This window comes from Lemur catta, chromosome 1 (assembly GCF_020740605.2).
Source record: "Lemur catta isolate mLemCat1 chromosome 1, mLemCat1.pri, whole genome shotgun sequence".
Lineage (NCBI taxonomy): Eukaryota > Metazoa > Chordata > Mammalia > Primates > Lemuridae > Lemur > Lemur catta.
In genome coordinates, this window is record NC_059128.1 from 268,756,063 (window position 1) to 268,774,325 (window position 18,263).

The 18,263-nt window shown below is 35.7% G+C and overlaps 1 protein-coding gene across 3 annotated transcripts in view; it reads left to right on the forward strand.

Annotated features, from left to right (window-relative positions):
- The window catches only part of GABPA (GA binding protein transcription factor subunit alpha), a 33,781-nt gene extending 18,352 nt beyond the window's left edge, over positions 1 to 15,429 (forward strand). For all 3 annotated transcript variants that reach the window (XM_045540488.1, XM_045540489.1, XM_045540490.1), the window contains 5 exons: positions 4,386 to 4,580; positions 8,648 to 8,701; positions 10,421 to 10,561; positions 10,794 to 10,986; positions 15,052 to 15,429. In XM_045540488.1, the coding sequence (XP_045396444.1) occupies positions 4,386 to 4,580; positions 8,648 to 8,701; positions 10,421 to 10,561; positions 10,794 to 10,986; positions 15,052 to 15,280 (812 nt within the window). In that variant the 3' untranslated portion in view covers positions 15,281 to 15,429. The remainder of the gene's footprint in view (positions 1 to 4,385; positions 4,581 to 8,647; positions 8,702 to 10,420; positions 10,562 to 10,793; positions 10,987 to 15,051) is intronic.
- Positions 15,430 to 18,263: the final 2,834 nt, after the last annotated feature.

Here is an 18,263-nt window from a genome sequence, read left to right on the forward strand (position 1 = left end):
TTTTTTGATCTTTACATATCTGAAAATGTTTTTATCATGCTCTCTCTTTGGTTGATAATTCAAGTATAGAATGTTAAGTTGAGAAATTATTTTTCCTCAAAATTTTGGTGTCCTTGTTCCATTATGTTATAGCGTGAGATGTTTAGGGGCATTCTGATTCTAGTTCCTTTGTATATCCTGGGTTTTGAGTTTTTTTCTTTTCTTTCTGGAAGCTTTTGTGATCTTCTCTGCTGGAATTTATCTTGGTTTGGTGACAGTGCAGATCTTTTTCATTCATTGTAGATTTATGGTTTATAGTGCAGAATTTCCGTTTGCCCCTGCCCTGTCCAATATGGTAGCCACTATTCACATGTGAGCACTTGAAATGTGCCTGATCAGAATTGAGATGTGTTATAAGTATAAAATACCCCATATTTTAAAAAAGAATGTAAAATGTTTTTAATTTTTTATGTTACATGTTGAAATAACATTTGGATGTATTAAGTTAAATGAAATCAATATTAAGATGAATTTCACCTACTATTTTAATGTAGCTACTAGAAAATTTAAAATAAGATGATGGTCTGCATTGTATTTCTGTTGGACAGCGCTGATTTAGACAATTGTAGTCTTCAGTAAGGACGTTTTTACTAAATTTCATGATTGTCTTCTGTTTCTGTGTTCTTTTTTCTGGAATTCCTGTGGAATCTCCTACGTTGATCTTCTGTATCTTTTTTCTTTCCGATTTTTCCTCACTCTGTCTGTTTGTACTACTTTTTGCCAGATTTTCTTGTCATCATAGTGTAACCTATCTGATTTTTATTTTTAATTTGCAAGGGCTCTTTATTTTTGTTTGTTCCCTTCCATAACATTCTCTTTTTTTTTAATTTATGCAAGATTTTATTAGTGTTTCTTGATATATAATCGGTATGGAATTAATTCAGGCATGTTATGTGAGGAACTACATTTATCCTATTCCATGTTGCCAACCCTTTTCCCATGGATGAAGATGACTCCTACAATATATGTTCAATACTGTTAATGCTGGTATCTCATTATAGGTCATCAACATACAGGAGCACGTTTTTAACCTCTGTATTCTTTCCCATGGCTCTGTTCGTTCTTATCCCAGAAACGTAGCCTTTTATTTATTATAACTATTTTAGTATTGGTAGTGCTTGTCTCTTTTAATTACTCTTATACTGGAAGATTTTTCTTTTTTTCTTTTGATAGATTTAGGGGTACAAGTGGGTGTTGGTTGCATGGATGAATTGTATAGTGGCAAAGTCTGGGTTTTTAATGTGCCCATCACCTGAATAGTGTACATTGCACCCTATAGGTAGTTTTGTTCCCTCACGCCTCCCACCCTCACCCCTTCTGAGTCTCTAGTGTCCATAGTACCACACAGTATGCCCCTGCATACCCACTGTTTAGCTTCTACTTATACATGAGAACACGTGGTATTTGGTTTTCCATTCCTGTATTACTTCACTTAGGATAATGGCCTCCAGTTCCATCCAAGTTGCTGCAAAATACATTATTCCATTCATTTTTGTGACTGAATAGTATACCATGGTGTATATATACCACTGTATATGTACTGCATTTTCTTTATTCAGTCCTCAGTTGTTGGAACACTTAGGTTAATTCCATATCTTTGCAATTGTGAATTGTGCTGCAAAAAACAGACAGTTGCAGGTGTCTCTTTGCTATAACGACTTCCTTTCCTTTGGGTCCTTTCCACAGCATTCTGATCTTATATTATATATATTGTGTTTTCTCTTACCTCTTGAGTATGTTGATTATAGTGGGTTTTTTTTAACTTTTAAAAATTTGTTATTGCATTATTTCTGCTGCTTCTGGATCCTGTTTTTCTGGGTTTATTTTGTTTGTTCAATGGTTTGGTTTTAGTCTTTCAAATATCTGATTATTCCTGCCCATCTGTTCACATTTAAGAGTGAATAACTTTAAAGCTAATTAGTTTGAAGTTCTGAAGGATTTGTTTACTATCCACTGGTAAAATGAGGTATTGGCCATTTCATTAAGAGATATTCAAATGTGTCACTATGCGTAGATCTTTTTTGTTGGGTTATTTCAACCCCTCTGTAGAATTGGCCAAACATCTGTCATGAGTAGAAGATCGGAGTGAGCTTTTGGGACTAATGTATATGTGAATGCTGCATTCTGGAAATGGATAGGGAGTCAGGGCAGGGAGGAAGTGGAGAGGGTCTCACTCTTTAGTTTGTAGACCTTTATTTCTGGGAATTGTTCTCCCAGTATTTGCTTCATGTCTCTCTCCATATAAAGTTCCTGGTGTCCACTTGGGTGGGATGCTACCATTTAGCTGGCCCCCAAGAATGAAGAAGAGGTCCTGGACATTCCAACCACACCATATACTTTAAATCAGTCCCCTCATTTTCAGCTTTAAACCTGTCCTACTACCTGAAATCATCATGACCTGAGCAAATAAAGGGAGTTCTGCAGGCAGGAATTCTCTCACTTATTGGTATCCTCCTCGGCAGACATTTTAGATCATAGTTTCCCCTACTCTGATAAATTGATTACCACCCTGCTTATTGTCTTCAAAAAATTAGTTGAAATCTCCCATCTGTGTCTGTCACCTTTTACTCATGTTCTTATGATTTTACATCTTTTAAAAATTCCTTTACTATCATTTTACTAGAGTCTTAGAGGAAAGAGGCAGAACATGCATGACCTATTATGTTATGTTAAACCAGAAGTCTTAAAGTGAGCTTTCTGGGACTTTCAAAAGGAGTTGTGGTTCAGGATAGCTTTTCTAACTTAACAGAACCCCCTCTTCTGTTGTTTTCAAGTAGTATTCAAAAATAGAGTGGCTTACTTTCTCAGTTCCTATCTGTGCCCTTACTCAACTTTTATCTGGGCCTTCTCTTTCCTTTTCCTTGGTGTCCCTATGCTGCTCACTTTTGATTCTGCTTCTGCCAATTTCTCCTTACAGTGGGCCACTCTCTACCAGGAGTGGTCCTTGGCTCAAGGAAAAAACTCCCAGGTACTGTGCTACACTGTTCCAGCCCTTTAAGCCTTACCATGGACCCTTGCACTCAACTGCTGTTGGATTGGGCAAAACTACTTTTTAGCTGTTACTTTCACCTTGGTCTTTTGGGCTTTCAGTGCATGCCTCTTGGCTTTATTCAGATTTTCCTGTGCTCAGAATGGGTCAGATGTTCCCTTCCTTCCCTTTGCTTTTTCCTGCACAGATGCTAAAACCATGGTTGTTGTAGCTGTTACTGCTTTGTTTTTGCCCATGTATATTTGGGGTCCACGAAGGTATCTTGTCACTTGGTTTTATTGTAAACTTCCAGGAGTTTTTGGTTTTGCTCTGTAGTTGCTTTTTCTGTTTTTATGTGTCTGTTCAGAGAAATTTAAAAACTTTGGCACCATCTTCCTAGAATCTTCCTCTCTTTTTTTGTGGAAAAATGTTTTAAAAATTCTGTGTCTGCCAATCCTATATGCTTATGTTTGATTCATTTCACTATAAATTGGCCCTTGATAAGTTCCTAAATGTTATTTTTCTACCTATATTCTTATTAAATAGCATTCATTTATTGAGTATATAACCAATACTATTTGAATAGATCATCTCCTTAAAGTAAGAATACCATTACCAAAATTAATTTAGCTATTTATTAACTTACACAGGGAGAATGCTCTATTAGGTGCCAGTGTTACAATGATGTGCAATATTTATACATGTTGGCTATCTTTGTCATTTGTGAATTCAATTAGATAGTAAAAAGTGATAGGAAAAAGGAAATTATTTGGATATACTTCTTATAGATTCAGCAGATGTATGTGCAAGGCACTATGGTAGGTTCTGAAGATAGAATGGTTTATAAGACACAGTTCTTGTATTTAAGACCTTACTGTCTTGCGAGGGGACAGCTGAGTAAACAGGCAGTTAGCATGTTTATTTATTTATTGGAAGTGCCACCATAAGGATAAATGCAGGAGCAACCAGCTTTTTACAGGAAGGAAGGAAAAGGCTAGCTCCTAGAATCCCTTTATAATTTTTTCAGTGTAACCTCAAAATAATTTTTTAAAACTTGGATGGTTTACTTCATTCTCTCCAAAAAATAATCACATATTTTATTCTTTCATTTGGTCCACTAGAGAGCAATTTTGCATTTTGTTTTTCTTGATAAAACTGCAGACTAACTGAGGTAGAACTAAGTGACTCCATCAGAAATTTAGATTAAGAAATTAAAAAGGAACTGAGGAGAAAATACAGCATAAAAATCTTTTTCCTTCATATAATGAGTTTACTTCACTTACTTGGGGGAAACAAGTCTGTGTGTATGTGTTTGTATTGACAAGTTAACTATAAAGTCATATAATATCTAAGCTAAAGATAATATTTTTCTTTCTAGATCCCATACAGTGGTCCACAGACCAAGTCCTGCATTGGGTGGTTTGGGTAATGAAGGAATTCAGCATGACCGATGTAGACATCACCACACTCAACATTTCTGGAAGAGAATTGTGTAGTCTCAACCAAGAAGATTTTTTTCAGCGGGTCCCTCGAGGAGAAATTCTCTGGAGTCATCTGGAGCTTCTTCGAAAATGTATAAAATTGGAATTATTATTTATTTACATTGTAACTTAAGCTTAATTTTCTTTGTAACTTTGTTTTCATCTTAATTCATTAATAATAATAAGCAAATAATTATTAAGCAATAATTAACATTAACAATGTAAAGCTGTGCTGAGAGCTCTAGATGTATTAGCTCTTTTAATTCCTATAGTAATGCCATAAATCATTGCTTTGCTTATTTTTTAGGTGGGAAAGTAAGGCTTTGAGAGACCCACAAGGTTACAGAGCTTGGGAGTGGCAGAGCTGGTATCCAACCCAGTTCTTAAATCAGATATTGTGCCCTACACTTAGCCCTCTTTGTATATTCTAGTCGTTGCCTTCTGTTTCATCAGTCAGTTCTTCTGTTTACTGCTTGCCTTCTAGAAATTTAAGATCATTTGTTCCCAGGTGGCTTCTCTCCCATTGTCTTCATTATTAATGGATTAAATCCTTTAAAATGTCTTTACTATCAATTGAATAGGGTCTTAAGAAAGCAAGAAGTATAAGTGTGCAACTACCATCTTGAATTGGAAGCCACTGGTTAGAAGTGTTTCCATTTGTAACTTGTAAGGCTCCATAGATATTATTATTATAATTAAGTAACTATATAAAGAAATTAGGAACTGCTTGCCTATCTAAGAAGAAAGAGCTCAAATAAATGCAAATTATTTCATTGGCTACTAAGGCATCTGTTAAAACATCATAGCAGCAACCGATTCCCTCACAGTTTTGTGTATCAGAAATGCTAGCCAGACCCATATATTTTTCAGAATGTGTGACTAGGACAAACTCTGACTTTGCTTTTGTAACAGTTGTGGATGAAAATGTAAGCAGTAGCATTTTGTTATACTATGTGCCCAAAAAAGGGAGAACTCTGGTGGAGGGATTTTCCACAGTCATTTAATTAAAGCTTAGAGTTTTTATCCAAGATGACTTCTCTACTGTTGAATAAGAAATGAGCTCTGGAGAGAGGCTTTTCATTGTTTATGTCTGTAGTTTTACTCTTGTATGGATTCTCTTGGATATATATTTTTTAAAGTATCTATGACACTAGAAGATATACTATAATACATTCATTGCATTTATAGGGTTTATTTCCAGTTTCAGTTCTCATTAGATAAATTGATGTCCTGGTTGAAGGTTTGTCTTTCGTTTCTTCTCTATAGAGTTTTTCAGATGAATAAGGTAAATTTTGAATTGTTTCAGGTTCTTAACATATGAGTCATGTTTATTGAAACTTTTTTTTGTGGGAATTCTCAGTACAGCAAGGGTAGTGCTTTGACAATAGTTTCATTTTTCCCAAATTCATGATTCTTCTGGTCTCTCCCAGGTTAGCTCTTTGTGTGGTTGTCTCTTTCTGGTTCTCTAAGTGCTTCTCAAACTTTAAAGTTCATTCATAGACTTTTCTTAGTACAGAAATCAAAGGAGTCTTGTGTATCTTTCCATTTCTGTGCAGTAAAATGGGTCGTCCTCAGAAAAGCTCTGCTCTGGAACTTTGCTTTATTTTCAAAAGCAACAAAGCTCCACAGCCTAGATGAGTATCTCTTGGAATTCCTTGCTTGTCCAGCCATGATTCTTCGCACTGTTCTGGCTGGGAAATCCTGCCTGATTTGGGAATCTAATGCTCAGTTCTGAATGTGGAGGCTGGCAGGATGATGTGTACGGGTATTTCTGGCAGACTTTCTATAATTCACAAGTGTCAGTTCCCAGAACAGGGTCCTTTGAGCGCAGTCCAGCTCTCTGGTTCCTCCTTTAGAGAGAAGTTTGCAGCTATCTCTGAAAGGCACTGATTCCTGGGACAGAACTATTATTAACCTGGCATCTGTTACCTGTTCATCCTCAGCAATCTCTCAAGGAGAAGCAGTTCTGAAGAGGTGGAGCTCCTTCAGATATTTGTGTTGGGTTTATCCACCCACGCCACCGCCTGTCTGCAGTTCCCCTGATCTGGAAACTTACCCAGCTGTGTATCCTACTATACATGATGAGGATGATTAGGAAATGTTCCAGTACTACCAGTTCTACCCTGTACTTCTTGCTTTGAATATGTCTTCTGTCACCAAAGTCGAAGAAAGGTCTCAGTTTGCTGAGGGTTTTCTTTAGGAAAAGGAATTGCTTTATGCCTTTAGTGTCTGATGTTTCTTCATAAAATGACTCCATATCCCCCAAGGCTTTGCCTCTTAGAACTCTGCTTCCTTTGTGCACGGCAAGGATTTGGGGGGCTTAAGGAGTATGATATTCAGAGTGCCTGTATGGTCTTAGGACCAAGCTTTCAAAATATCCTCTCTTTCTGTGTGTTCATGAGAGTCCCCAAGAAACAGACCAAACTCTAGTCTGAGAATCAGGCCGTAGAAGCTGATTTTGTAAGTTGGTTGTGCCTGTGCTGTGTCATGGTGATGCTCTCTTTTTGGGGAGTTTTTTTCTTTTTTTTTTTTTTGAGACAGAGTCTCACTCTGTGGCCCTGAGTAGAGTGCTGTGACATCAGCCTAGTTCACAGCAACCTCAAACTCCTGGGCTCAAGCGATCCTCCTGCTTCAGCCTCCCGAGTAGCTGGGACTACAGGTGTGTGCCACCATGCCCGGCTAATTTTTCTATTTTTAGTAGAGATGGGGTCTCACTCTTGGCTGAGGCTGGTCTGGAACTCCTGAGCTCCAATTATCCTCCCCCCTCAGCCTCCCAGAGTGCTAAGATTACAAGTGTGAGCCACCTCCCCCAGCCTCTTTTGTCTGTTTTGAAGCTAGGGTGCCTCCATTCATTTAGTCACAAATGGAACAATTTCCATTTCAATAGCACTTGCCTCTTTGAATAACTTTTATGAAATTCTAAGGAGAATCTACCATAATCATTAGTTATGGGTATTTTTTTTTTTTTCCAAAGAGACAGTAGTTTGAGGGAGAATGCTCAGAACCAGGAGTCTGGATAAAACTAATATCTTTAGTTTACTGAAAAATTAACTATTTAGGCACTGTGCTGCTTAAAAACATTTTTCTTTAGTATTCACAACAATCTCATGAAGTGGTAGGTGTAAGTATCTCATTTAAACATGAGGAAATTAATGCTCAGAGAGGTTGAATAATCCATAGAGCTAAGACTTGAACCCAGATCTATCTGAAGCTAATCCCATATAAGTAAGCCCCCAAACTCAGGACCCCCAAAGTAACCTCCCATCTTATAGATACGATTCAGACCTCTTTTTACTTCCCCAGCTCTGTGTGTCTGGAACTGGATCCTGACCAGGCACCCTTAGTAGAGTCTTTGGGGCTCAGGCTCCAGGACTCACTCAGTACCCAGAATGATTGATGAAGGGTACAATTTCAATTTCAAGAGAGAAGCATGCAATTTCTTAGGGACACAAAATAGGCTGAAGTAATAGAGATTGGGTTGTGCAATTCTTGTTTGAGAGGTAAAGAATAACATTTAAGCAGGGAATAACAATAGATGAGTAATGAATGATTCTGTAAAGGCTTATGTTAGGACCTTTTGTAATATAATCTTTATGTTGAGAGCTGTATTTGTAGACATGTTAAATTATTTAGTTTAATTGTAACATTTGGAACCAGTATAATTTCATTGAAAATTTAGCTATCTTTAAGTAGAAGTGTTATAAAGTTAAAGCTGTTTTATTCAAAGGTGGATGTTATAAGAGATCATGGGAGGGAGGCCTTTTTGGTAGAGAATGTTTTATCTAAATAATTTATTTGGTGTATATTTCTGTAATCTGATCTTGAAGATTTTTATTTTTTTACATGGTTTTATATAGATAATTGATTTAGATATAGAAATTTAGAAAACCATGGTTCTCTGAGTAACTTCTGAACACTAAAAGAGATTGGAGCTTTCCCTGTGATACTTCTCTTAAAGATATCTTTTTCTTATAAATAAAGTCAGTATCAAGTATTTTTATGACAGTAAGTTTCAATTATTGTCTTGTTTTTTTGTTTGTTTGGTTTTAATTGTGGAGTTCCCTTTGAAAGGATCATGTTTATTAAGTTGAGTTTTACTAGATTGGGGTTTGTATTTCTGGTTTTAAATGAAAACAAAAATTTTTTATGTGTTTTTCAGATGTATTGGCAAGCCAAGAACAACAGATGAATGAAATAGTTACAATTGATCAACGTGAGTATTCATGCCAACAACATTTGCCCATTTATCAATAAGAATTTTTATTTGATACTGCAAAATAGTAAAAAAGAAAACTTTTTCTTTTTTTTTTTTTTTGAGATAGAGTCTCGCTCTTTTGCCCTGGCTAGAGTGCTGTGGCGTTAGCCTAGCTCACAGCAACCTCAAACTCCTGGGCTCAAGCAATCCTTCTGCCTCAGCCTCCCGACTCTCTGGGACTACAGGCATGTGCCACCATGCCTGGCTAATTTTTTCAATAGATTTTTAGTTGTCCAGATAATTTCTATTTTTTAGTAGAGATGAGATCTCACTGTTGCTCAGGCTGGTCTCGAACTCCTGACCTCAAGCTATCCTCCTGCCTCGGCCTCACAAAGTGCTAGGATTACAGGTGTGAGCCACCTTGCCCAGCCAAGGAAAACAATTTTTAAAAAATTTTTTATGAAGAATTTGAGATATATAAAAAAAGTATAACTAACACCTGTGTACACCATAAGAAATAAAACTTTATATAACAAATTTAATGGCAGGACATGGTGGCTAACGCCTATAATTCTAGCACTCTGGGAGGCCGAGGTGTGAGGATTGCTTGAGGTCAGGAATTTGAGACCTGCCTCAGCAAGAGGGAGACTCGTCTCTATCTACTAAAAATAGAAAACAATTAGCCAGGTGCGGTGTTACACCCCTGTAATCCCAGCTACTTGGGAGGCTAAGGCAGGAGGATTGCTTGAGCCCAGGAGTTTGTGGTTGCTGTGAGCTAGGCTGACACCACGGCACTCTGACCCAGACAACAGAGCAAGGCTTTGTCTCAAAAAAATGAGGTTTACCTGTTGCAGATCCCATTTTCCTCTCAGAGGAAATCAGAGAAATGACTATCCTGAATTTGATGTTCATTACTCCCTGCATATTTTATATTTTTACCAACTAAGTAACCATAAATACTTTATAGCATTGTTTTGTACATGTTTAAACATTTTGGATTAAATGGTAATATATTGTACATATCCATTTATAATTTTTTGTTTAGCACTTATGAGACTTACCCATGTTGATATTGCAGCTCATTTTCATTCATTTTTATCACTGTTTAGTATTTTAAAAATGCTGTGAATATTATTGAATAAGTATTTGTAAGAATGGGGGATTCTCTGGTTTTAGTATCATAGGATTTCTATCCTTTAGGTATTGCCAGAGTTTTTCTCAAAGTGATGTTATGGGTTTGTACTCTCATCAGTAGTGGAATGTGTGTTCTCATTTGTCCACATTTTCTCCAACACTTGATAAACCATTTTTAGGAGCAAATGTTTTAAAAACGAACTGTTTAATACTCACTTTGTCTAATGTACATGCACCACTGAGTTATTTCAAAACAAGAATACCAACTCTTATTCACTAAGTTAGGATTCACAAACCATAAGGCAAACATCATACTTTATCCTCTGAACTTTTTTGTGATTTTGTTCAAAACTGTTGTAGATTAAGGCTTTTTTTGTAATAAGGTCTTTTCTTGAACTCCTGGCCTCAAGCAATCCTCGTGCCTCAGCCTCCCAAAGTGTTAGGATTATGGGTGTAAGCCACCACACCTGGCCTAATGAGATCTTTTTTTGGAGTTATTGGAGGGGCATTAGTTAAACTGATTGCATTTAATGTCTTTTAGTAATTTTTTTTCACTGCTTGTATTGGAAGAAAAAAAAATTTTCCCCTTGTCTGTGTTTACAGCTGTGCAGATTATTCCAGCATCAGTTCAGTCTGCTACACCAAGTACTATTAAAGTTATAAATAGTAGTACAAAGGCAGCTAAAGTACAAAGAGCTCCAAGGATCTCAGGAGAAGATAGAAGCTCACCTGGGAACAGGACAGGTATTTTTGCATTATCTTGTATTTATAAAATTTGTCGACTTAGGTATATATTGTTTTATTTCACTGTATGAAAATGTGAATACAGACTACTCCTCTGAAAGTATTAGACAATAAGAAAAAAAAATTGGTTTTTTCCCATGGGTGAGATTTAAACCAGGGGACCTGTGTGTTATCTTTGCCCTGTGATAATCTGGAACACTACAGCCGATGCTTATTCCTCCTGTCAATTTAGGAAATAATGGCCAAATCCAACTATGGCAATTTTTGCTAGAACTTCTTACCGACAAGGATGCTCGAGACTGTATTTCTTGGGTTGGTGATGAAGGCGAGTTTAAGCTAAATCAGCCTGAACTGGTTGCACAAAAATGGGGACAACGTAAAAATAAACCTACAATGAACTATGAGAAACTCAGTCGTGCATTAAGGTAAGTATTTATTACTTTTTTTTTCTAATATCAAGTCTTTCTAAAACTAACCTCTTATTCTAGGTGTAAACATTGTTATGTAATGATATTAATATTAAAATATTTGCTCATAAGGTTTTTTCCATATATATAAAAAACTAAAATTTTCATTCCTGTGATGTTAAAGACCTTTTAAAAAAGATCTTATTAATAATTTTGAGGTACATACAGTTTTCTTAAATATTCTTAAGATCATTTGATTTTTTAATCTGATTTGAAAGGTTATAATACTCTATTCAAAACCAACCTGTTTAATCTTTGAGGTTTTTATCATTTGTTTAACAAATAAAGAGGTTGTCATTTGCATGGGTGAATTGAGTATAAGTTTTTTCTGTTTGTTTGTTTGTTTGTTTGTTTATTTCAGCTCATCATGGGGGTACATAAGTTCAGGTCATATACATTGTCCATGTCCCGCCCATCCCCCTGAGTCAGAGTCCCAAGCGCGTCCATTCTCATTCTCCAGACAGTGTGCCTGGCACTCATCATGTAGTCATACCTCCATCCCTGTCCCCCCCACCTCCCCGTGTCTGCACCTTCAAGCATGACCATTATAAATAAGCAGATACTATCTTTTGTTTTTATAAGTAGATGCAAAATATTGACCCATTTTTCTATTTTTTTCTCCATTTACAACCTTCCTAAATCTGAATATTCAACCTTTACATTGATAAAATTGGAATAAAATAAAATTATCTGGCTGGGTGTAGTAGCTCACACCTGTAATCCTAACACTTTGGGAGGCCGAGGCAGGAGGATCACCTGTGGCCAAAAGTGTATAAAGACCAGCCTGAGCAACATAGCAAGACCTTGTCTCTACAAAACATTTAAAAATTAGCTAGACATGGTGGCACATGCCTGTAGTCCCAGCTACTCAGGAGGCTGAGGGAGGAGGATTGCTTGAGCCCAGGAGTTTGAGATTGCAGTGAGCTATGGTGATACCACTGCACTCCAGCCTGGGCAGTAGAGTGAAACCCTGTCTTAAAAAAAAAAAAATTTGTAATTTCCCATAAGTAATATGAATTTTTTTGCCAGAAATTAAAAATTATGCTTACTACAGTGATGGAAATTCAGTAGGTGCATTTAAGTATCTGAGAAGAAGAATATACTGGAATTATGTCTGACTTCTTTGGAAATTAAATATAGTACAGTAATTCTGTTTACCTCTATTTCTAAATAACATGCTTTTACTGCTTCTTGTTTCATTTGGCTATTGTCTATGAGTTTCACTGAGACATTATGATTTAGTTCTCACCACCACCCACCCACCCACACACACACACACACACACACACACACACACACACACTCTCTCTCTCTCTCTCTCTCTCTCTCTCTCTCTCTCTCTCTCTCTCTCCCCCTCCCTCTCTCCCTCTCTCCCTCTCTCCCTCTCTCCCTCTCCCTCTCTCCCTCTCTCCCTCTCTCCCTCTCTCTCTCTCTCTCTCTCTCTCCATCCCCTTGTCCCAGTATAATTATATGGCACTTTGGTTAGGTGAGTATTCATGATTACAGTATTATGGTCATTTAAGTACTGTCACAAAGTTTACCATGATTATTTTTCTTTTCCTGAATGATCTTTTGTTTTCCTTAGAGTTCATAATTGACTAAAATGTTTAATTTTCAGTATGCTTATCACTTAGTCTCAAACACATTGCCAGCTACGTAGAGATTCTTCATATATAATCAATTACAACTGCCATTTTTGGGTGTTGATACAGATTGTATATATTTAAGTCCCCTCAACATTACAGGTAAATTGTTAGAATTAATAATTAAAATGTTAATTCTCCTCAGGTTGATCTAAATTTCAATGCAGCAGCCATAAAAATCTGAGTAAGTTTTTTCATAGAACTTGACAAAGTAATTGTAAAATTTATTCGGGAATATAAAGTACCATGATAGGACACCTGAAGAAGATTAGCAGATTGGAAGCACTTGCTCCATAGGATGTTGAGACTGACTCTAAAGCTACAATAAGAAAACAGTATGCTATTTGCTCAAGGATAAGTAGACTCCATACAGTGGAATAGGGAGCCAAAAACCACTCCAAGAATAAATAAGCAATTGATTTAAAGAAACCAAATGAAGGAGAAAATATTATGAGGAAAAGATCTACTTTTCAATCAGCAATGCTGGGATAATTGACTATCAATCAGGGGAAAAAGTGAAATTTGACCCCTTGCTCATACCATACCAAAAATCAGTTTCATGTAGCTTGTAGCTTTAGTGTAAAAAGGTAAAATACCAAAACATCTAGAGATACCTTCAAGACTTTGGGTGGTGGGGAAAGACATTTAAGCTGAATCAAAAGAAGTCATCCTAAAGGAAAAGATTGCTAAATTGGGCTACATTTAAATTAAGAACTTTTGTTCATTAAAAGTCATCATTAAGAAAGTGAAAGGTGAACCACACCTTTACACATGGGGAAAAAAGGAAAATGTCTATTCAAATCTCTCACCCATTTTTAAAATTTTTTGCCTATTGATTTGTAAGAGTTCTTTACATAGGATATTGGGACTGACATAAGACTCGTGTCTGGAATATGTAAAGAACTCCTTACAAATCAATAGGCAAAAAATTTTAAAAATGGGTGAGAGATTTGAATAGACATTTTCCTTTTTTCCCCACGTGTATATTTGTTACAGCCTTACATATTAATATAGAAGTTTTCTTAAGAAATTGAAATGCCTGTACCATTTTAAACTGAATGATAAGCAACTGGTGGTTTGTGGGTTGAGTCCAAATTCTATATTAATGTAATTAATGCAAAAAGGAACACAAGACTGCCCAATGTGTTATATCTCTTACTGGGAAATCAAACATTACTGTTCTGAAATTAGGAAAAGATGACATAATTTCCTACATATAATCTTTTTATTAATGGACTCTTGATGGAGCTGGGTGACTTTTAGGATAAAATCCTGCTAAATGTAGTAGTATCACTGATATTTTTGCAAATAGTTGTTCCTTTTGGAACAGCTCTTTGTCAATGGGCAGTGCAATTTTAAAATAAGGACTTCGCAATCTGCCAGCCCGGAAAGGAGCTTGACTTCCCGTTTTTTTCTTGTTGTTGGAATTAGCAGTGCATAGTGGTAAAAAAAAAAGTCTGTTTTCCAAAGGAAATATAAATCTACCTTTATTTATTTCCATCTCTATAGAATGCAGCACTAAACTAGACTTCTAGAGTGATTTCCACAAGTTTGCTTACATAGGCTTAGAGATATTGTTTCTTTGTAATGTCCCTTTCTGTTTTCCTCTACCCTCTGTGTCCTTCTAGTCCTTTACTCCTTTACTTATACAACTTTGAAGCTCCTTATTGGACTTGGGTAGCTTCTCTGAAATTTGGAAAGCCTTCACATGATGAAATAATAAAGATGAAGGCATGACTACATCATATAAGATTTCGTATAAGACAGAAAAGAAGTGGACATTTCATAGAATGTGTATTAAAATTTTTTTCCTCTTACATGGATTCTTAATAACATAGCATATATTTTATAGAGGACTGTGTGCTACTCATTGTGTGCTGAGCACTCTACAAAGATTATACTTTTAATCCTCAACAATTCTATGAGGATAAGCATTGTGTTTAACTTCAATTTATAGATGAAGAATAAAAGCTTTGAGAAAATGTGACTTTCCTGTGGTCTCAAAGATGCAAGGTTTTGAATTTTGGCTTTCTGATTCCAAGGCTCTTAGTAGGTTCTACTGTTGCTCCCAAAGTGTTAGTTTTTTTGAAATAATGACTTTCATTTTAAAACCATTGTTTTATTATAATTGTTGAAAATATGCTTTGAAAGTTTAGTGTATAGGGTTTTGGAGTATTGAGCACTGAAATTTTCTTAAATACTGTTTTGGCATTTCCAGTAACATTAAATGTTCTATGTAACTTCAACGTTAATTGCTATTCTTGAGGATGCAGTCAGTACTCTACTAGGCTTCTGCTTACGCAGTAGTCTGTGAAATATTGTAAAAAGTCTAAATTCTTTATTTTTTATACAGTCCTAATGCGTTTTTCTCTTTTTAAAGGTATTATTATGATGGGGACATGATTTGTAAAGTTCAAGGCAAGAGATTTGTATACAAGTTTGTCTGTGACTTGAAGACTCTTATTGGATACAGTGCAGCAGAGTTGAACCGTTTGGTCACAGAATGTGAACAGAAGAAACTTGCAAAGATGCAGCTCCATGGAATTGCCCAACCAGTCACAGCAGTAGCTCTAGCTACTGCTGCTCTGCAAACAGAAAAGGATAATTGAGCCCAGGACCTTCTGGGACTCCAAGGTCTTTCTTAAACATTTAGAGCAAGTATGGCTCTTACCTTTATTATTGAATTTAAATTTTCTTTTATTTCTAGACTGTACAATCTGATGCATGATTTTTTATAAATATTTCATACTCTTGTGAATTTGGATCTTTTTACTTTGAGCATATATTTTAGAATATGTGTACGTTAAAGGATCACCGCAGTGTCTGCAATGTGAAAGCAGGTTCATTGTGGAATAGTTTAACAGTCAGGAAAGCTAAACTGGTCAGTATTAATGTCTAGCCCTACCAAAAATAGCCAGTAGCATCTGAAAATGAAAAATGAAGTATCTCCAGGAAACAGTCTGGCATAACTATTTTTGAAAATATAACTGTTTCCCCTCTCTGCTGCTTTAGATGTTGCTTTACATAGAACCAGAAAATGGAATTTCTCAGCTAAAGCATGTGTGCCTGTTTCATCTAATCAAGCAGAGCTAAAATGTTCATATCTAATAAAATTATAATAATATTAATTACTAAACTAAGAGTATCAGGTTATTAAAGTAATTTATATATTTGCAAGCAAAGAATGATAAGTTGACTGGCAAAAGAGCAGTGCTGAAGAAGGAGATCCAGGTTTAAATCTGGCTTAACGCAAGCCAATTTTAAGGATTTTCTGTATAGATTATCCATAATGTCAGACCAAGAATTTAAATTATTTTGAGAGAGGCATTTAATTCTAATAAACCAGCTATTACAAAAATTTTAAAATGATCTCTGTTTTTCCTGTCAGAGATTTAAAAAACTGTAAAGGTATACCTCAGCCAGAAAATAAAAGTTTGGTTTGGTTTGGTATGGCTTCCTTTTTTTTTTTTTTTTTTTTTTAATTAACCTATAGTGCCGATTTATTATGCAAAGCAGCTTATATATTCCTGTGTTTCTGATAAAATGAAGACTTTAAATCAGTCAGCAGTACTTTACCTTTCAGGACATTAATAGATTACTTGCAAATAGTTTCAAAAGGAAAATTTGATCTCTACTATAGGCAGTCTTCTCTTTAAAATAATACTTCCCATTTTTTCCTTTTGGATATTACATGTGTGTATACAAATATCTATACATATCCCCAATTGATCATTTTATACATATATACACACATATATGAAGGCATGAAGATATTCAGAATGAAAATTATTAAGTAACTTATTTAAAAAATTCAAATTTAATAATTCTTATGTAAAATTCTTTATATAAGCTAACACAAAAGAGAAATGGCTGTCTTTTTTTCCTTCTTTTTTTTTTTTTTTTTTTTTGTTATTTGTTTTAAGGTATTAAGCACAAATCATGATATGAGAGACTGGCAAATAACTTTTAATCCTCTTATGACAGAAGGTCGAATCTCAGATAATACTTTATGCATCTTCTCTGTCATTTCCTTTAATTCCATCCCCCAAAACAGCTTTATAAGAGCTCGGCTAATGCTTTTGACTAACTGGAGAAAAAAGGCCATGGTAATACAGGCAAGGTGGCATTGTTAGCAGTCGCTGCTACCAGTACTAAATGGTGGTTTGAAAGGAATCATAGGAGGCGGGGATCTTAGGAACAAGGAAGAGAGGAGAGAAAGGATCTCTGATCTCCTTTTCTGGTAACTTTATATCGAAACTTTAAAAGCTGTGCTGTAAGACTACAAAATATACTCGCAGTTCATTTCTATTATTGTATCAGGTCCCTTTGAGATTCTCCAGTAGGTATATACGAAGAGTATCATTTGTACTGCCATTTTTACTTTTTTATACGAACAAATTATTAAGTACAAGTTGGGTACTGTGATTGCAAGAGTGTCTGAGTAGAATAAAAATGTGAAATAATATATGGAAGCTCTAGCTTCCGGTAACAGCTAAACAGGTTTTGCACAATCCTTTTATGGCCTAAGGACTTAACAAGTCACTTACAATTTTAAAAAATAATATAGCCTACTCTTCTGGTATATTATCAAGAGCTTAAGAATCTTGACTTAGACATAAAATGCTTTGGGGGAGTCATCTGTTAAAGTTTTAGCCAAGATGACAGACTTACGTTATGTTTCAATTATATATGTGTGTGTTTTGAAGGCAAGAACACATTTCTTTTAGATCCTTAAACTCAAACTACTGTTTTTCTTCTTAAAGCATTTCCCAGATGCTTTTTTTGATAACCACATTTTATTCATTTTTTCCTTTGAACAGACACAGTTCTCATACATGATCAGATGCTTTTTTTTCTTCTTTACCTCTCTCTTACCATCACTCTGTACACCATAGCATAGGTAAAATAATGTAACTAATTTCTCCAGTTGATTCAAGAAATTTTCATTGCTTTTTCTCAAGTTATATATAAAATATTTCTGTTGCCCTTATTAATGTTACAGTTATCAGAAAGCCAGGTAGTTTTTTCTTATAGTAAAAGATAACTTGTGGCCAGGAGTGGTGGCTCACACCCATAATCCTAGCACTTTGGGAAGCAGAGGTGGGAAGATCACTTGAGGCCAGGAGTTTGAGACCAGCCTGGGGAACATAGCAAGATCTCATCTCTACAGAAAATTTCAAAAATATAACCAGGCATGGTGGCACAAGCCTGTAGTCTCAGCTACTTGGGAGGCTGAGACAGGAGGACCACTTGAGCCCAGGAGTTGGAGGCTGAAGTGAGCTGTGATGATGCCCTTGCACTCTAGCCCAGGCAACAGAGAGAGACCCTGTCTCAAAAAAAAAAATGTGAAAGAAAATATAATTCATGCTATTCATTCTTTGCTCTGTGTTTATGAATAAATTTTTCATGGGAGAATTTACGATGTATTCAAAAGAAGGAAGATAAGATTATTGGTCGTCTTTTATACCATATAAGGACAAAAATAATGAAATGTTCACTTTTATTTTAAAACTTGTTTTCCATGTGAGGTTTTTATTGAGCCAACTTTCATATATAACTTGCTAGCCTAAAATCTTAAGATGTGTGTTGGTA